The sequence below is a fragment of the Maylandia zebra genome, linkage group LG23 (assembly GCF_041146795.1).
Source record: "Maylandia zebra isolate NMK-2024a linkage group LG23, Mzebra_GT3a, whole genome shotgun sequence".
Lineage (NCBI taxonomy): Eukaryota > Metazoa > Chordata > Actinopteri > Cichliformes > Cichlidae > Maylandia > Maylandia zebra.
In genome coordinates, this window is record NC_135188.1 from 23,815,721 (window position 1) to 23,831,634 (window position 15,914).

The 15,914-nt window shown below is 41.7% G+C and overlaps 1 protein-coding gene across 3 annotated transcripts in view; it reads left to right on the forward strand.

The window, feature by feature from the left end:
- Window positions 1-15,914, forward strand: part of LOC101467929 (receptor tyrosine-protein kinase erbB-4) — a 377,596-nt gene that overhangs the window by 259,675 nt on the left and 102,007 nt on the right. For all 3 annotated transcript variants that reach the window (XM_023153471.3, XM_004562566.4, XM_014409895.4), the window contains exons 5-11: window positions 1,684-1,749; window positions 4,839-4,957; window positions 5,696-5,837; window positions 6,538-6,651; window positions 9,547-9,673; window positions 13,343-13,416; window positions 14,170-14,260. In XM_023153471.3, the coding sequence (XP_023009239.1) occupies window positions 1,684-1,749; window positions 4,839-4,957; window positions 5,696-5,837; window positions 6,538-6,651; window positions 9,547-9,673; window positions 13,343-13,416; window positions 14,170-14,260 (733 nt within the window). The remainder of the gene's footprint in view (window positions 1-1,683; window positions 1,750-4,838; window positions 4,958-5,695; window positions 5,838-6,537; window positions 6,652-9,546; window positions 9,674-13,342; window positions 13,417-14,169; window positions 14,261-15,914) is intronic.

Below are 15,914 nucleotides of genomic sequence, written 5' to 3' on the forward strand. Positions count from 1 at the left end.
TCATTAAATATGTGTCATTCCACCCTGGAAATAGAACAAAATTACCATGACATTCATGCCCATGATGAGTGGATGTAACCTTCTGATCACAACTGTATATACGTCATATACAGGTTTAATATGACAGAAATACTTCATCTCTGGCACTGAAACCACATCCACAGCTGTTCAAACCTTCTGTTTGCATGGGGCAGCCAATTATAAGAAAGCTGGCTTAAGGAAAAGTTAAAGGAATGAAATAGGACTGTTTCAAGCAGTAAATGAACTAACAGGCAGTTGCACTAAGGCCCAGTATAAGATACCTAAGGTTCATTTTAACTGTGAATCATGCAAAGCTTCTCTACTAGAGTCCAAGAATAAAAATGTGGAGCAAGATATGAATGTAATAGGTGCCCTTTAAAGTATCGTCAGTGAAATGTTAAAGTGGCACATTCCAACATACTGTAGAAACACACACACACACATCCAGCAGCAATCACGCCCTATCCTCATTCTGTTTGCCTGGCGGTCATTTGGAAGCAAAATCACATAGTGTTAGATCAGCGCGTGAACCTTTCTATTGTAGTGGTATGTTAACGACTTTGCAGCAAGGCCCATGGAGCTGCTGTCTGCTGTGGTCTTTTTAAATCTCAGTGAATCTGACAGCTGGTTTGAAGCTGCCCACTTCCCTTGTTACCCAACCGCCTCACCCCCTTTGTGGTCCCGGCTGTCCCTCAGCTCCCTCTGCTTTGGCCATAACAGGCGTCAGTATCCGGCGGACATTCTGTCAGAGGAACTGGCTGCTAAAGACAACTCTTTCAAACTTTTCTGCGCATTTATGGACAAGCCTTTTGCTCATTTTGAGGGATGGAAAGCAGTTTCTTCAGGGTCTCTGTATCAAAACGTGTCAGGGTGAACAATGGGGACAGCTGTGGCACCGAGTGGTAGCAAAGACATAGACAATGGGGCAAATGAAAAGGCGTTATGACCTTTTTTTTACACTTTGCAGAATGAACAGAATACAATCTGACTAGCATGAGCAGGGATCAGGACATCATGCAAAGCCTGTTTCTAGACAATAAAGGTTGGGGAAGACACTGTACAAGTACAATGTGCGTGAAACGTTGCTATTTTATTGATGAGATGCCACTGATGTAGGAGGAAGGGGATGAAAAGAAACAAAGAACAGAGGAGGTGGGCCAAAAATGACAAGAGAGTTTGTGGGAGTGGAGGTTGCCAAATTGAGGCCCTTTGCCAAGTTGTAGTTAGTATTTAACATTAACAACCCCACAGTGGGAGTGGTTGAAGGGGCCGGGTGACAATCTGCCTCACTATTCCACTTACTCTGTAATTAACCCATAGTCAATTAAGTCTTGATGATGGGCCACAGGGAGATGAAGGCTGTGAATGCTCTGTCAGGTCCCACTTTGCCTGCTAGCTCTTGACGGAAGGGAGAAGAAGCCTGTCTTTCATGCTCATGTTTCTCACAGGCCATGAGTCGCCAGTGACTTGAAATCTATTGTTGGATGAGCGGAGGAGATTCGACAGTTCTGTCACTGTCATTAGTCAAGCAGTTTTAAGGGCATGCACGAGCGAACGATTAGGTGTTTGATGTGTGTGGGGGCAGTGTCTTTAATGTGTGTTTGTGTCAAAACTACGTCTAAAGTTTGCAGAGAGTTCTCTGATGTACGGTGTCTTTTGCAGGCAGACGCTGTCATCGCTCATGCAACGGACGCTGCTGGGGCCATCAGGAGGACCAGTGTCAAACTTGTGAGTGCACTATCGCAGTCCCACCTCAAAACGCTGATTCACACGTGATGTAATGTATTGCTTTCCCAGTATAAAATTAAAAATTCTTTCCTATTGCCCTTTACTGATATCACATGCATGTGTAGCTTTACTTCTTTGCGGATAAGGCCAACTAAAGTCCACATTAGGTGTTGGGTAGTTTAATGTCAATCAGAAGACTTTTACCCTGCAAATAAGGGGTGGATCAACTTGGCCAACAATCCCTGAACTTGCTGGTTAGACAAACATCATCCTTTGGGCTGGAAAACTTTTTCACAATAATTACTTATATTGAAAGCTCAATTTTCCATTTGTCTATGGTGCCAAGTTATAAATCCCATTCTGATAACACAACTCCAAAGCTACACCCTTTATTGTAAAGGTAACACTGTGGACCAGTGCTACATGTATTGAAGTTAAGAGTGGTGTCAAATAGCTATGCACAGAGAGAGACAGTCATGTGAAAAAGAACGTTTTCACATTACGTGGCCCTCTGGGGTACATCTCATGATTCAGGAGCTCGCAGAACCACCTTTAGCTGCAGTAACTTGAAGTAATACTTTTCTCTATGACTTTATCAGTCTCATCATTTTGGATGAATTGTTACCCACTCTTCTCTACAATGTTGCTTCAGTTCAGTTCACGGGGCCGTTGCAGCACCTTAGTTTTTATCTTTTTCAGCCATTCTGTTGTAAATTTGCTGCTTTGCTTTGGGTCATTCTCCCATTATATGAGCCAGTTTGAAGTAAATTTAAGTTGTTGGACTCACATTTGACGCAAGAGTACTTTGGTAGTACATGGTGGATTCAATGACTTTAAGGTGCCCAGGTCCTGTGGCTGCAAAATAAGCCTGAATCATTACCCCACCATCAATCAGCTGATATGTGTTTGTGCTGATATGCTATATTTGGTTTTGTGTGTCATGACCAAACATCTCCATTTTGCTATCGTCTGTGCGAAGGACATTGTTCCAGAAGTCTTGTAGTTTGTTCACTTGCAACTTTGCACTTAGCTTTACTGCTATGTTGTTGTTGTTTTTAGAAAGCAGAGGCTTTCTCCTGAAAATGCTTCCAAACAAGTCTTTTTCTAGTTGTACTCTTATGAACTTGAACATTTTAGATGTTAACTGAGCCCTTTAATGAACCAAGTTTCATCATGGTAATGGTGTTTTAGATGTGCCTATATGTATTTTTGGCAATTTGGACAAAACCAAGCTAGTTATTCCCTAAGACAGGCTAATAGTGTTCTAGATCCAATGCATTCAAACACATATAAAGTATATCATTAGATTTGTGGAAGTGTGAAAAGGTCAGTTTGTGAAGTTTAAATGTGTTATGTTCATTTTAGTGAAAATTTAGACTGTGAAATCTAGCAGTTTATTGGCTAAGCTAGGCTAACCTTACCCTGCAATGCAAAGGCTTGGGGCCTAATATCGATGTTCTTAATCTTACAGTTATGAAATGTTGTTTGAAGACATTATTTCTCTCTGATTTTGCAGGGCTAAGCTAGGAACAACCAGGATATTCTTTTCACTTCAGATATAGACAGTCTAGTGTTATGCCAGTAAGCTATGCTAACCAACCTACGACTCATTTGCCTAGCATAAGTCATTTCATTTAAAAAGAAAAAAAAAGTACAACCCACACAAACAATAATTCATTTTACAACTGAAAAAGTTTTTCAAAATCTATTTATGCAAAGTGCAATAGCAGAACTCAACATAAATACTGAGAAGTAGGCTAATGAAATTCTTTTAAATCACTTATTAGTTTAAGGCCAAGTGACCCCTTGTTTTTACTGACTGGCAGGAGAAAATTAATGATACTGTAAAATCTGCTTTAAAATAATCTGTAATCTCCAGTAATCTGCTTTGGGATAGATTTGCTTTTTAAGCTTCATGAGGACTATCCTATTTTTTTCTTTTTCTTCTCATTTTTATTAAAGTTGGACACCAAGCTTATAGCCAATATCTAGAAAATGTATTATTAATTATAGGTAGGAAATAACTGTTCATCACCGTGTAGCAATACTTGGCACATAACAAATAAAAGGAAAAAAATGAGATACCAAAGGAAGGAGTTTAACTAGAGAAATGTTTGTCGTTCATATAATTACAGGATGTTCCCCTCATGGAAAGACTTACAGAGGCTCTGGCTTGTTTTTCTTAAACTAACAGACTAATAGATTACAGAGGCTTGGTTTTTTTTTTCACTACTGCATCATTATGTTCGCAACTCAGCACAGAGTGAGCACAGCAGTTTTTAATGCCTGGGCTTCAAGCTCCTGCTGACTCTCTGGCTGGTTTATATCCTTCTTTATCAATACAGTGTGGGAGACTGTCCTTTATCAGAAATGTTGGCTGATGAAATGGGGACAAGCCACACATTACTAATGATACTTACACAGCTCCCGTTAAACTAGTTGAAATAAAATACAGAGAAGAAACTGGAATGGCAGTAAATATTTCCCTGGTTACTGCAAAAGTTGGCATATCAGCGAGTAAAGCCAGGCTTTCTGGGAATCAGAACAGTTGGACAGCGTCTTTGGCCAATTGACTCGCTTGGCTGAAAGCACCCATTGTATAAACACTGATATGGCGAATCTGTGAGATTCAGTTAATTTTTTCCAAACTTTATGTATCTAGGGAAAACCAACTGGGTTTCCACAAGCAAAGCTCCCCCTTAGATTCATTCCTGGATGCTGTCAAACACTATTTTCAGCTGTTCGGTCTCTGAGCTGAAGCTTCAGAGCAGTTAGAGGAGAAGAGTCCTCTTCAAGGGTTTCCAAGGAGGTTCTTGAGACAGAAGACAGTGCTTCATGTTTTTAAAGTACGTCTGTGCTTTCTAGGCAGTGACTCTGTGGTCGCAAACCAACTTGGCTGACCTTTAGGTTGCTGAAGCCCCAAATTTCTTCCTGCCTACATGCGACTGTGAGCAGTTGTGACTAGAGAGGAAGGTTGAGCGTGGTGGTATTGTCTCTCTTTATGAGTGTGAATGTATGTAGATGTGTGTGCGTGTCTGTGTGTGTGTGTGCCAGACCTTTAAAATTCAGTCTTTCCACTTCCGTTGCAGTGACAAAAACGGTGTGTGCAGAGCAGTGTGACGGTCGATGCTTCGGGCCTTACGTCAGCGACTGCTGCCATCGCGAATGCGCCGGCGGCTGCTCCGGCCCCAAGGACACGGACTGCTTTGTACGTCACACACACACACACACACACACACACACACACACACACACACACACACACACACACACACTTTCTCACTCTTTAACTCTCTTTACTTCTTTTATTTCTGCCTTCAACACACACGTACAGTGACCAAAAAAGAAAGAAAATCATCCTATCTACACTCATCCTTCTTCCCATTCCACATCTTTTGTCCAACATCTGTTTGCCATCCTCCCCGCCCGAAAATGATCCACTTTGTTTACCTGCTGATAAATTGTTTGTCATTTTATGGTGCTGTAAACATCTTCCACAGCGGCGCTCTTTAAAGGACAAATTGGGGATTCTGTGTCATAATTAATATCCCTTTTATCACCTCAAGTTCTACCTTTTTCCTCAAACTGGTGCATGACTTCCCTGCACATGCTGACAGGGATGATATTGTAGTTGTAATTCACAGAAAGGCTCATCCAATTCAATTACTGCTGTTTCCGCCTGTGGCCACAGACGACAAATCACTTAAGAGGTTTATGGGAAAACATTTCACCATTTACATCATGGCTGTGGATCAATGGCTCCAATTTTTCTCCCATTTGGCGTTCAAAGAGACAAAGGAGGGCCGCATGATTCGCATGTCGCAATCCCACGTAAAAATGAAATGCTGCTGTAATACTCTTTCGCTCATGGTGACTTATGCAGGAAAATCACAGCCCTCCCCATTTGCCTTCAACCTAGCTCACTGCAGTTGTATTCCCTCTGCAGGCTTGCACCAATTTCAACGACAGCGGGGCCTGCGTGACCCAGTGCCCTCAGCCCTTTGTGTACAACCCGACGTCCTTCCAGTTAGAGCACAACCCCAGGGCGAAGTACACCTATGGAGCCTTCTGTGTCAAGAAATGTCCACGTAAGTCTGCACCTAGTTCTCAGCGAACGCAGTGGACATCCAAGCAGCTGCAAAATGATCTGGTGTGTGTGCCATTACACAACGCTACGCCGCAATAACATAGATGCTGATAATAACGCTCGTAAATAAGTCTTTGTTTTTTGTTTTTTAGAATCTGTGCTGGCGTCTGTTGATGAGTCATTTATCCCCTGTCAATCCTGAAATTGGACCCCAGGCAATTATTTCAAGTCAAGATAGATTACTCAAACATAAATCAAACATAAATAAAGTGTGTATCTCAATCAGCTAGTTGCTATGCCATCTGCTTCAGCTTCTGGCAGCTGAAAAAGCTTAGCTCGTTCTGTCATTAATAGTGAAATATTTCAGCGAACGTGCATTAAAATTTGAGTGACATGAAGAGACTGCATGTTCGACTTCTACTGATCATCAGATGATCATACCACAGTATGGCTTTCCTGTTTCTGCAACCAAGTACTTAGCTAATTCATTACTGTTTCTCATTGATATAGACCATTAGTTTTGATCATTACACAAATGTGATTAAAATACAATCAGTTTCATACAATTAGAGGGGTCCTTCCAGGAATGTGCTTTGATTTTTATAGTATTATATTTCAAATTTACTGTAGGGGGTTGTATGCGGTATGCTAAAAGACTGGTGAAGTCCTCTAATTCAGATTTTTGCTGCTTTTTCTATCAGATAACTTTGTCGTGGACCACAGCTCCTGTGTGAGAGCATGTCCCAGCAACAAGATGGAAGTGGAGGAGAACCGGATTAAAATGTGCATCCCTTGCACAGACATCTGTCCAAAAGGTAAACCCAAGCAGCGATTTCTGAAAATAAAGTGCGAAATATATAGTTCCTTCAGTCAACTTGTGCTGAATGTCATATTAAAGTGTTTCATGCCTGTTAAACACGGTGGACCAGTTCTGTGAGTCAAACTACTGAAGTAGAAGCCTAGCATACACCTAGCAGGGAAGTTACTAATTAAACAAAATGAAACTTAAACCTAAAGGAAATACATAAACAGGAAAGTTACAAAACAATTTGCATTGCCTTTTGGAGACAAAAGTGCTAACATTAGCTTATAGCTTAGCAAACCACCCTCTGGCTCTAAAAAAACAAGGTAGCAAAAGCTGCAATTCTAAAGTTATAGGTATAAAGCATATACAAATCTGTGGATAAACCAGGTGATTTCAGCAAGAATATCTTTAATTTCCTGTATGGAGAAACACAAGAGGGACCATAGAGTAAATAATGACAGAGCAAGATCTGACCTACACAGTCATTTTCAGTCAAAACAGAAGCTAGAGCAGCTGTTCGTCATAAATTCTCTATGCACTTGTAATGCAAGATTTTTCAGCTTTTGTTGTGCAAAGCGACCACAGTTAATTGCTCAAAAGCTTATTCTGTAATAGGTTCAGGTCTATGATTTGTCAACTGTTCCCCCAATCAGTCGCCAGAAGTAAAAAAATAATAACCATATTTCTATCCCAAGGGAAAAATTCCCCAATCAAGTAGTTGCTTGAGATTGGCAGTTGCTATGAAACTGATTGCTAATGTCCCAATCATGAAGCCATAGAGACCAGTCAGTGATGCAACCACACTGAAAACCACTAGCAAAATGCTGCGATTGCTCATAGTTTCAATGGAAGATGCAAACTTGTCTGCAAACACTCACCAACTACTCTCTCAGCAGCAGTGAAACTATGAAAACTGATCCAAACCAGAAAATGAGAACATTTGTCTTCAAAGTAAAAGTTGTGGCTTTAGCAATGTGTTGATGGCAGCAGGGAAACACAACTTTTACTGTGACCTCAGAGGGTTTCCATTTACTTGTGGGGATCTCGTTTTGCTCATGCTTGGACAGCAGTTGGACAGTTTTTATATATAATGCTGCAACTTCCATGCAAACTATGGTCAACTGCAGCAATCTGCTTTCAACAAAGGTGATCCCAAGGAGGACTTTGGTTTCGCACCCTCCAACAACCACACACCAAGCCATCAAGGAGTGCACCAACTGGTCTCTAAGCCTGTGTGACTGAGACCTAAGATGGATGTTTGAAAAGTGTGGCCAAGGTATATTTCTGTCTCATGGTTTCTCATGGTTTCATATTAATTGACACTTGGAGTAACTCATAAGTCACCCTGGGGTGTTTTATTGCCCGTTGGCCTGGGTAGTTTTGGTTTAGGCTGTCAAATTTGTGCTGTTGAATGGATAAACCATGAAAATGAGCAGATTTTTATCTATTTATTATGATAGCATAACAATAATGTACAGGTATAATGTGCAAATCAAACAAAGTGAAGTGATAATCCAGTTTGATTCTCATTTTTCCCCCTGCTTCTACGGCTACCAGGCTCACTGCACTGCATTTACTGTATGTACAAGAGCTTATGCAGTTAAAACATTTTAATCTAATAGCTTTATGCTAACAGTGATGATACCAAATCGACACGAGCCCAGAGGAATCACTTAAAAAGCTTTATATAAGAAATGTAATTTATTTTCACGGGAGGCAGCTTAGCTTTTTTTATGTTACCGTGAATGTACTTACAGCTCAGATATTGATTCCAGCGACCCTTCCAAAATCAACATCTTCTTTCCTGTATGAGCCACGCCGTGCAGTGCTCACATCTGTAACATTCTCAGCAATGCAGTAAACTTTATCTCATTTTATTAATGAAGTCTTCTCTAAACCTTCCATATTGTTGATTTCAAACATTAATAGTTAGGTCCTAACGCAAAATTAATCTCTGCGCATTTCATTAAAGGGGCTTTGGCTACATGACACTCATTTTCTCTTATCACTGCAATGTGTATCCAGTGCATACTCATTACATCCTGTTGGAAGTTAAATATGGCATAAATGAAGGTCACGTGTTTGATCCCCACAACAGTCGACATGGTAATTAACACAAAATAGTCTCATAATGAGAAACTGCTCCTACCTGCTCAGTAATTACAAGTCATTTTGCTGGAAGACCGTCTGCTAAATGCCTAAAATGGCTAATGTGAAATTAAACAGCATTACTTCAGTTCAATACAGAGGATTAGCCCCGTCATCACATTGTTCTCACAAAGGTAACTGATCTGACCTCTCTCTTACGGAGGCAAGGCAACAGTGTTTTTCTTCAGGTTCCATGTATGGGCTGTGGCATCCATTGATTGGCTAATCCCTTGATTACATCGTCACATAGCAGGGAGGGGTTAATGAGGGATAGCCCAAAGAACTGTGGGAAATGATAACAAATTAACATTTCAGATATCGCGTTGGCTGGTATAAATCACTATCAAAAACTGGTTACACCACTTAATGCCAGCCTTATTCATCATCCCCTCCGCCTCTGTCAGAAATACTTGGCTCACACTAGACCGCAAGTCTAATTAATGCAGATGTAATGAATTCATTATAGGGAGGAATTGGCTGTGGATTGGCCCATGCTTTCATCAAAGGAATTCCAATGCATGGAGAGGGGCCATGGCCTTTCATGCACACCCAAAAGCAGGACCATATTTTCATAAAAGAGTATGAAACATTACAGTGACAAATGGCCAGTGGTCATTTCTCAAAATTAGGCCTTTGCAATATACAGGGACTTCAGATATGCATTAAAGTAGGTAAATTCTCCATTGCTAAAGCAGCTAAAATGGTCATTTAAGTAGTATTTTTAACTAATTGTGTGTTTCGATGTTTGTTGTTTCAGTGTGTGACGGTATAGGAACAGGAAGCCTGCAGTCAGCTCAAACAGTGGACGCCAGCAATATTGATAAATTTGTCAACTGCACCAAAATCAATGGCAACCTCATCTTTCTCATTACTGGCATTAAAGGGTGAGTGCCACTCACACTCAGTGATTTCACACAAGTTTTTGTTAAGCATATTTGATGGAGCACACACAAAAAAAAGATTTGTTTTTACTTTTTTATGTGTCATACAATTTCAGAACTTCTAGATTAACATGCACAAACAAATTTTATCTGTCTATGGTTTTTTTCTATGATTTTTTTTAAAACTAGAAGGTGTCAAACTGTACATTCTTTGAATTACTGAGGTTTGATAATCAGTTTTTCTTTTCTGGGAAATTCATCTGCTTTGGCAAAAAAGTAACTGCCATACAGAACAAGAAGTTTGGATCCAGATGTCTTCTGGCATCCCCATTGTCCCCACTGATGACCTTGGTGATGGAATGGGTTGGACTGATACTTATATAGTGCTTTTCCACTCAGAGCACTTTCAATAAGCATCATTCACCCAGCCACACAAGTTCATGCAAGTGCTTTTTTTCCATGCCTACGCACTTTTGACCTAGCATTCACTTGCTCATACTCCTTTCGATGTATTGGGGATTCAGTGTCTTGCTCTGAAATACAGGTTGGAAGAGTCAAGGTTTTTAGCAGATGACCTGCTCCACCTTCTGAACCACGGCCGGCCCCAATACCCATTGGGTTCTTAAATTGGGTGCGGTGAAGATGGTGTCTAGTACACAGTTTGGTCTACTGACGAGTCATATAGATGCTTTAAAGAGCTTGAGCTGAAGGCAACTAGGGATTCTTGAAGACATTTTACTTCACGTGTTAAGCGTTATTAGCTGAAAAAGAATGGACAAGAGTTGAAATGTCTTCAAGAGCCTAAAAGAAGTCCAGTTGTCTTGGACTCAAGCACTTTATCTCACACTCATATACACACACGCAGACACACACACATCTCCATTGCACTGTATCGTCCTGTTCTGTCTATTGTTGCACTGTCTTGTCTTGTTCATTTTTGCTGTTTTTATATATTGCACTTTGCGTAGGCCTGTGTTTGTCCGTTCAAATTCAAATTCAAATTCAAATTTTATTTGTCACGTACACAGTCATACACAGTACGATATGTAGTGAAATGCTTGGACAACTGCTCGTGACCTAAAGAAAACAAAAAAGGAAAAGGCTATGAATAAGATAGGAAATAAATATGAAAAAATAAAAAGGGTAAATTTAACTAGGAAGGAATAAAATATAAATTAAGGTTAAAAATGAAATAACTGTACAACACAAATTAGAATGAAGGGTAAATTTAACTGGGAAGAATAAGATAAAATATATAAATTAAAGTTGAAAATAAAATAACTGTACAACAAAATACACAATATAGAACTATATAAGAATGTATGAAGAAATCTAAATATAAATAAATATATACACAATAACAGCAGCTGTACAAGTATTAACCGGAAATGAAGAATATAGTGACCAGTGTTGTGCAAAACCAAAGTCCAGAAAGTCCAGTGTGTGTGTAAGAACTGTATGTGTGGGTCAGTACTGTGTGGTGGTGTGATTGAGAGACCGTATCGCCTGCGGGAAGAAGCTCCTCCTCAGTCTCTCTGTGTTGGTCTTCAGGGAGCGGAATCGCTTTCCTGACCTCAACAGAGAGAACAGTCTGTTGTTGGGATGGCTGAGGTCCTTCACGATCTTCCTGGCCTTGGTCCGGCACCGCCTGCTGTAGATTGAGTGCAGGTCAGGGAGCTCGGAGCGGATGGTGCGCTCAGCTGACCGCACAACCCTCTGTAGAGCTCGTCTGTCCTGCATGGTGCTGTTCCCGAACCAGGTTAAGATGTTTCCCGCCAGGATGCTCTCTATGGTGCACGAGTAAAAGTTCCTGAGCACCTTGGAGGGCAGTTGGAAGTCTCTCAAGCGTCTGAGGTGGTAGAGATGCTGTCGGGCCTTTTTCACCACGGTGTTGATGTGACAGGACCATGACAGGTCCTGCGTGATGTGAACTCTGAGGTATTTGAAGCTGTCCACTCTCTCCACTGGGCACTCGTTGATGACGGGGGTCTGGTAGTTCCTCTCCTGCTTAGTGCTGAAGTCCACTATCAGCTCCTTTGTCTTACTGACGTTTAGAAGGAGGTTGTTCCTCTGGCACCAGTTCTCCAGATTCCTAATCTCCTTCAGGTAGGCCGTCTCGTTGTTATCAGAGATCAGGCCCACCACGACGGTGTCGTCAGCAAACTTGATGATGGTGGTGGAGCTGGTAGTGGCCACACAGTCATATGTGTACAAAGAGTACAGCAGGGGGCTCAGAACACACCCCTGGGGGGCTCCAGTGCTGAGAGTGGTGGAGGCTGAGACATGTCCGCCCATCCTTACTGCCTGTGGTCTGCCAGTTAGGAAGTTGGAGATCCACTGACACATAGATGAGCTGAGTCCCAGATGCTCCAGCTTGGTGGTGAGTGTGGAGGGAATTATGGTGTTAAATGCAGAGCTGTAGTCTATGAAGAGCATTTTAACATAATTCCCCCTTCTAGTGTCCAAGTGAGTGAGTGATGTGTGGAGGAGATGAGAGATGGCATCGTCTGTGGAGCGATTTGGACGGTAAGCGAACTGTAGTGGGTCCAGTGTGTCTGGTAGTGAAGAAATGATGAAGTCTCTGACCAGGCGTTCAAAGCACTTCATCACTACTGAGGTGAGGGCTACAGGGCGATAGTCATTGAGAGAAGCAGGGTGGGGTTTCTTCGGGACAGGAACAATGATGGACTCTTTGAAGCATGTGGGGATCACCGACTGAGATAAAGAGATGTTGAATATCTCAGTGAACACAGGAACTAGCTGGTATGCGCAGTCTCTTAGGATACGACCTGGGATGCCGTCTGGTCCTGCTGCTTTCCTGGTGTTCACTCTCTTGAAGGCTCTCCTTACTTCATGCTCGGAGATGACGAGCACGTTTCCGGTGCTGGCAGTATCTTCCTGTCTGCAGCCGTTAGCGCCGCTAACACTAGCATTGTTGGAGACCTTAGCTGCAGCCTCGAAGCGAGCATAGAAAGTGTTCAGCTCGTCTGCCAGAGTCACGGCCGCGTTCGTCATACCGGTTGTTGGTGCTTTATAGTCCGTTATTGTCCTTAGTCCCCGCCACAGGCTCCTAGAGTCACTCTGTTGGAGTTGTGACTCTAGTTTCCTCCCGTAGCGCTGCTTCGCCTCTTTCACCGCCCTCCGCACGTTATATGTCATATGTAGCACCAGGGTCTCAGAGGAACGCTGTCTCATTTCACTCTGTACTGTGCCACTGTACATGGTTGAAATGACTATAAAAGCCACTTGAACTTGAACTTTAGCTCATCATACTGAGTGACTGAGACTCTGTACAGACATACTGTACTTTTGCCTTCAAGTCGATCCCTACAAGTGACCACATTCTAGTTATGCATAGTTAATAAACCCACTGTTGGGGTACTATGTAGGAGCAGCAATATGTGCAGTTTTACTGAAGGACAACATAGGCTTCACTACATGGATGAAAACTTTACACACAAAACCACTGCACATGGAGAAAAAAAGAGAGCAGTGAAGGTCAGGGAGCGCTCTTACCTTGTCAGATACTCTTAACAGCATCCTGAGGACAGAATGATTATAAATCATAATTTGGCTATCGGCTTTAGTTGGCTTAAAAACCTTAATGAAACGTTCATTTATAAAGCCTTGCTTTAGCAACATAGACTTATTATGCTTTATACTTCTCTTCAGGGATATGTATCACGGTATTGGGCCTTTGGACCCTGAGCGCCTCAACGTGTTCCGCACCGTGAAAGAGATCACAGGTAAGACGGCCTCACTTGGAAACACTGAATACAAGAAGAATTACAGGGTGTGTTTGTGCATGCGGCCGTGTGAATTATTTGGCCTCTAAAGTAGTGAAAGAAAGCTTTAAGAGGACAGCAGATTTTTGCCAGTAAGCTCAAAAAGGAGCTCTGGTGCATATAATGTTATTGTGTGTGTGCAATATCTCCATAGTTATACGTTCTTTCACTGTGTGCTGCTGCTGCTGTGTGCATCCTTGTGTGTGTACTTATTCATTAGCTATTAGAGGCCTTAAGGGATGAGCAATACCTCGTATACAAACCCTTTTGTCATATTAAACCGCGACTTGCAGTTGAGCCAAACAGCTAATGGAGTGAAACTGCATTTTCATAATGAAAACCTAAGCAATAAGAAAGAGCAATGGCCATTCTATCCCAGCCATTTCCTGCTCCTATCCCTTTTAATGTCATTTCCACAGATGCTGATTTGATATAATCTGTCATTAAAGGCAACCAGACAAATTGTGCAGAATATTAAATCCATTCTTTTAATTAGCAATATTAAATATTAAATATTGTCTTCTGCAAGTGCATTTCCTACAAAGAAAAGGGTTTCTTGCTTGAACTTCAGAGCAGCTCCGTGATCTGAAACTTTGGATGTAGGCAACAGAAGGGTTTTTATCCGTTGCTCATTATTTTTGTGCTCCTTCATCAAATACCGCCACATACTAATTAGCACATGTTCAACCACTTTGCCTGACATGTCTTCTTTAGGTTACCTCAACATCCAATCCTGGCCTGAAAACATGACAGATCTTAGTGTTTTTTCCAGCCTGGCTACCATTGGAGGCAGAGCTCTTTACAGGTATGTTTGCAGGCATGCCCACACTAACTTTCTTCTGTCCATCCATGGATTTTCTTCCACTTATCCATTTCAGGGCCGAGAGACTAGATTCACCAGATTGCCAGGCTGTTACAGGGCTAACACATAAAGACAGATAGCCAGTCCTGTTCACAGTTAAACCTACAGCCAGTGTAACCAGAATTTGAAGGCAGGACCTTCTTGCTATGACCTGACGCGATACCACGCTGCCAAAATTGGACCATTGCAGGATAAATCATTTGGGTGCACTTACACTTTCCCTCTAACCATTGGAAGGCTTCCCTGTGAGTAAACTACGGTAGCTGCCCCAAGAAGGCATTTAACTATCTCTGAGTATTGTTCACAACAGAGGAGCAGGTGGATTGTAAAAAGTTGGATTGTTGGGATGTCAGCAGTAACGTGGGTATTGTACTGGACTATTGTGGTGAAGAGAGACAGTTTCCAAATCACCAGCCAATATATATCCAACCCTCACATATGGTCTGGGGTAGTCACTAAAAGAATACATCTGTTAAATGCTGGAATTAGTTTCCTTTGTAAGGTGGTTGGCTGTACCTTAGAAATAGAGTGAGGAGCCCAGACATCCACAGGGAGCTGGGAGTAGGGCCACTCCTCTTTTGCATTGAAAGGAGCCAACTGTATTGGGTTTGGGCTTCCAATCATGATGCATCCTGGACAAAAGCTCTTAGAGGTTTTCCAGCAAAGCCCAGGTGGGAAGACACCTTTTAAGACCCATGTTTACATCTCATCTGGAAAATGTCTAAGACAGAACAAGGATGTCTATAATATCCTGTTTGCCCACGTAACAAAACTGGATGGATGTTGCAGGTTTGCAAATGCGTGCGTCTGAGCGAGATCAGTAAAGAGGAAACACTGCAATATCACCGCTTTCTGCTCATTCATTACTGAGGAGTAATAATAAATTCCACAAAGCTATACAGCATACATTTAAATAAATTAAAATAAAGCCATTATACTCACTTAACTCCAGAGGGATTGTTCATATTACACTTGTCTATAGACAAAATGCTTGTGAAATAAATGTAGTCAAACTTTTCTTTCCTTTCTGATCGTTGAAAATGAAACAGATGCTTAAAATGATAAGACTCCGGGACGTTATCAACATATTTGCATGTCAGAATATTCCGAATAATTGATGAAACGTCTGTATGTGACAACATCCCACCTTGATACACCTTGAATTGAGTTGCTATGGCATCTAATATGCTGTTTGATGCATGCAACTTTTCAAAAATTGTAGACCAGTGTTATCAGCTGCCCTTGTCAAGGAGAGACCTCGTAGGCTGCAAAATGATGTCACAATTCTGCAGAAATAACCATGTTTGAAGCCTGCAGCTAAATTATAGTATTTCTATCTTTGCCAAAGAGGTTATGTGATTGGTTTGTGCTGGCTGTCTGTTAGCAAAATTACTCAAAATAGTGATGCACAGATTTGCATTTGCCAGAAGAAGGACTTAGCTCAGCTGGTTCCTGGATTCTTTAGAGAAAAGTTGGCAAAATTGGCCATTTCGAGCATTTTATGGTCTTTTTTTCTGAGAGCATCATCTAATTTCCTGCTGTTTCCTCTTTTCGGATGCTCGCCGTTGGAGCTGGTGAGCCACCGGCAGGTTTTTGC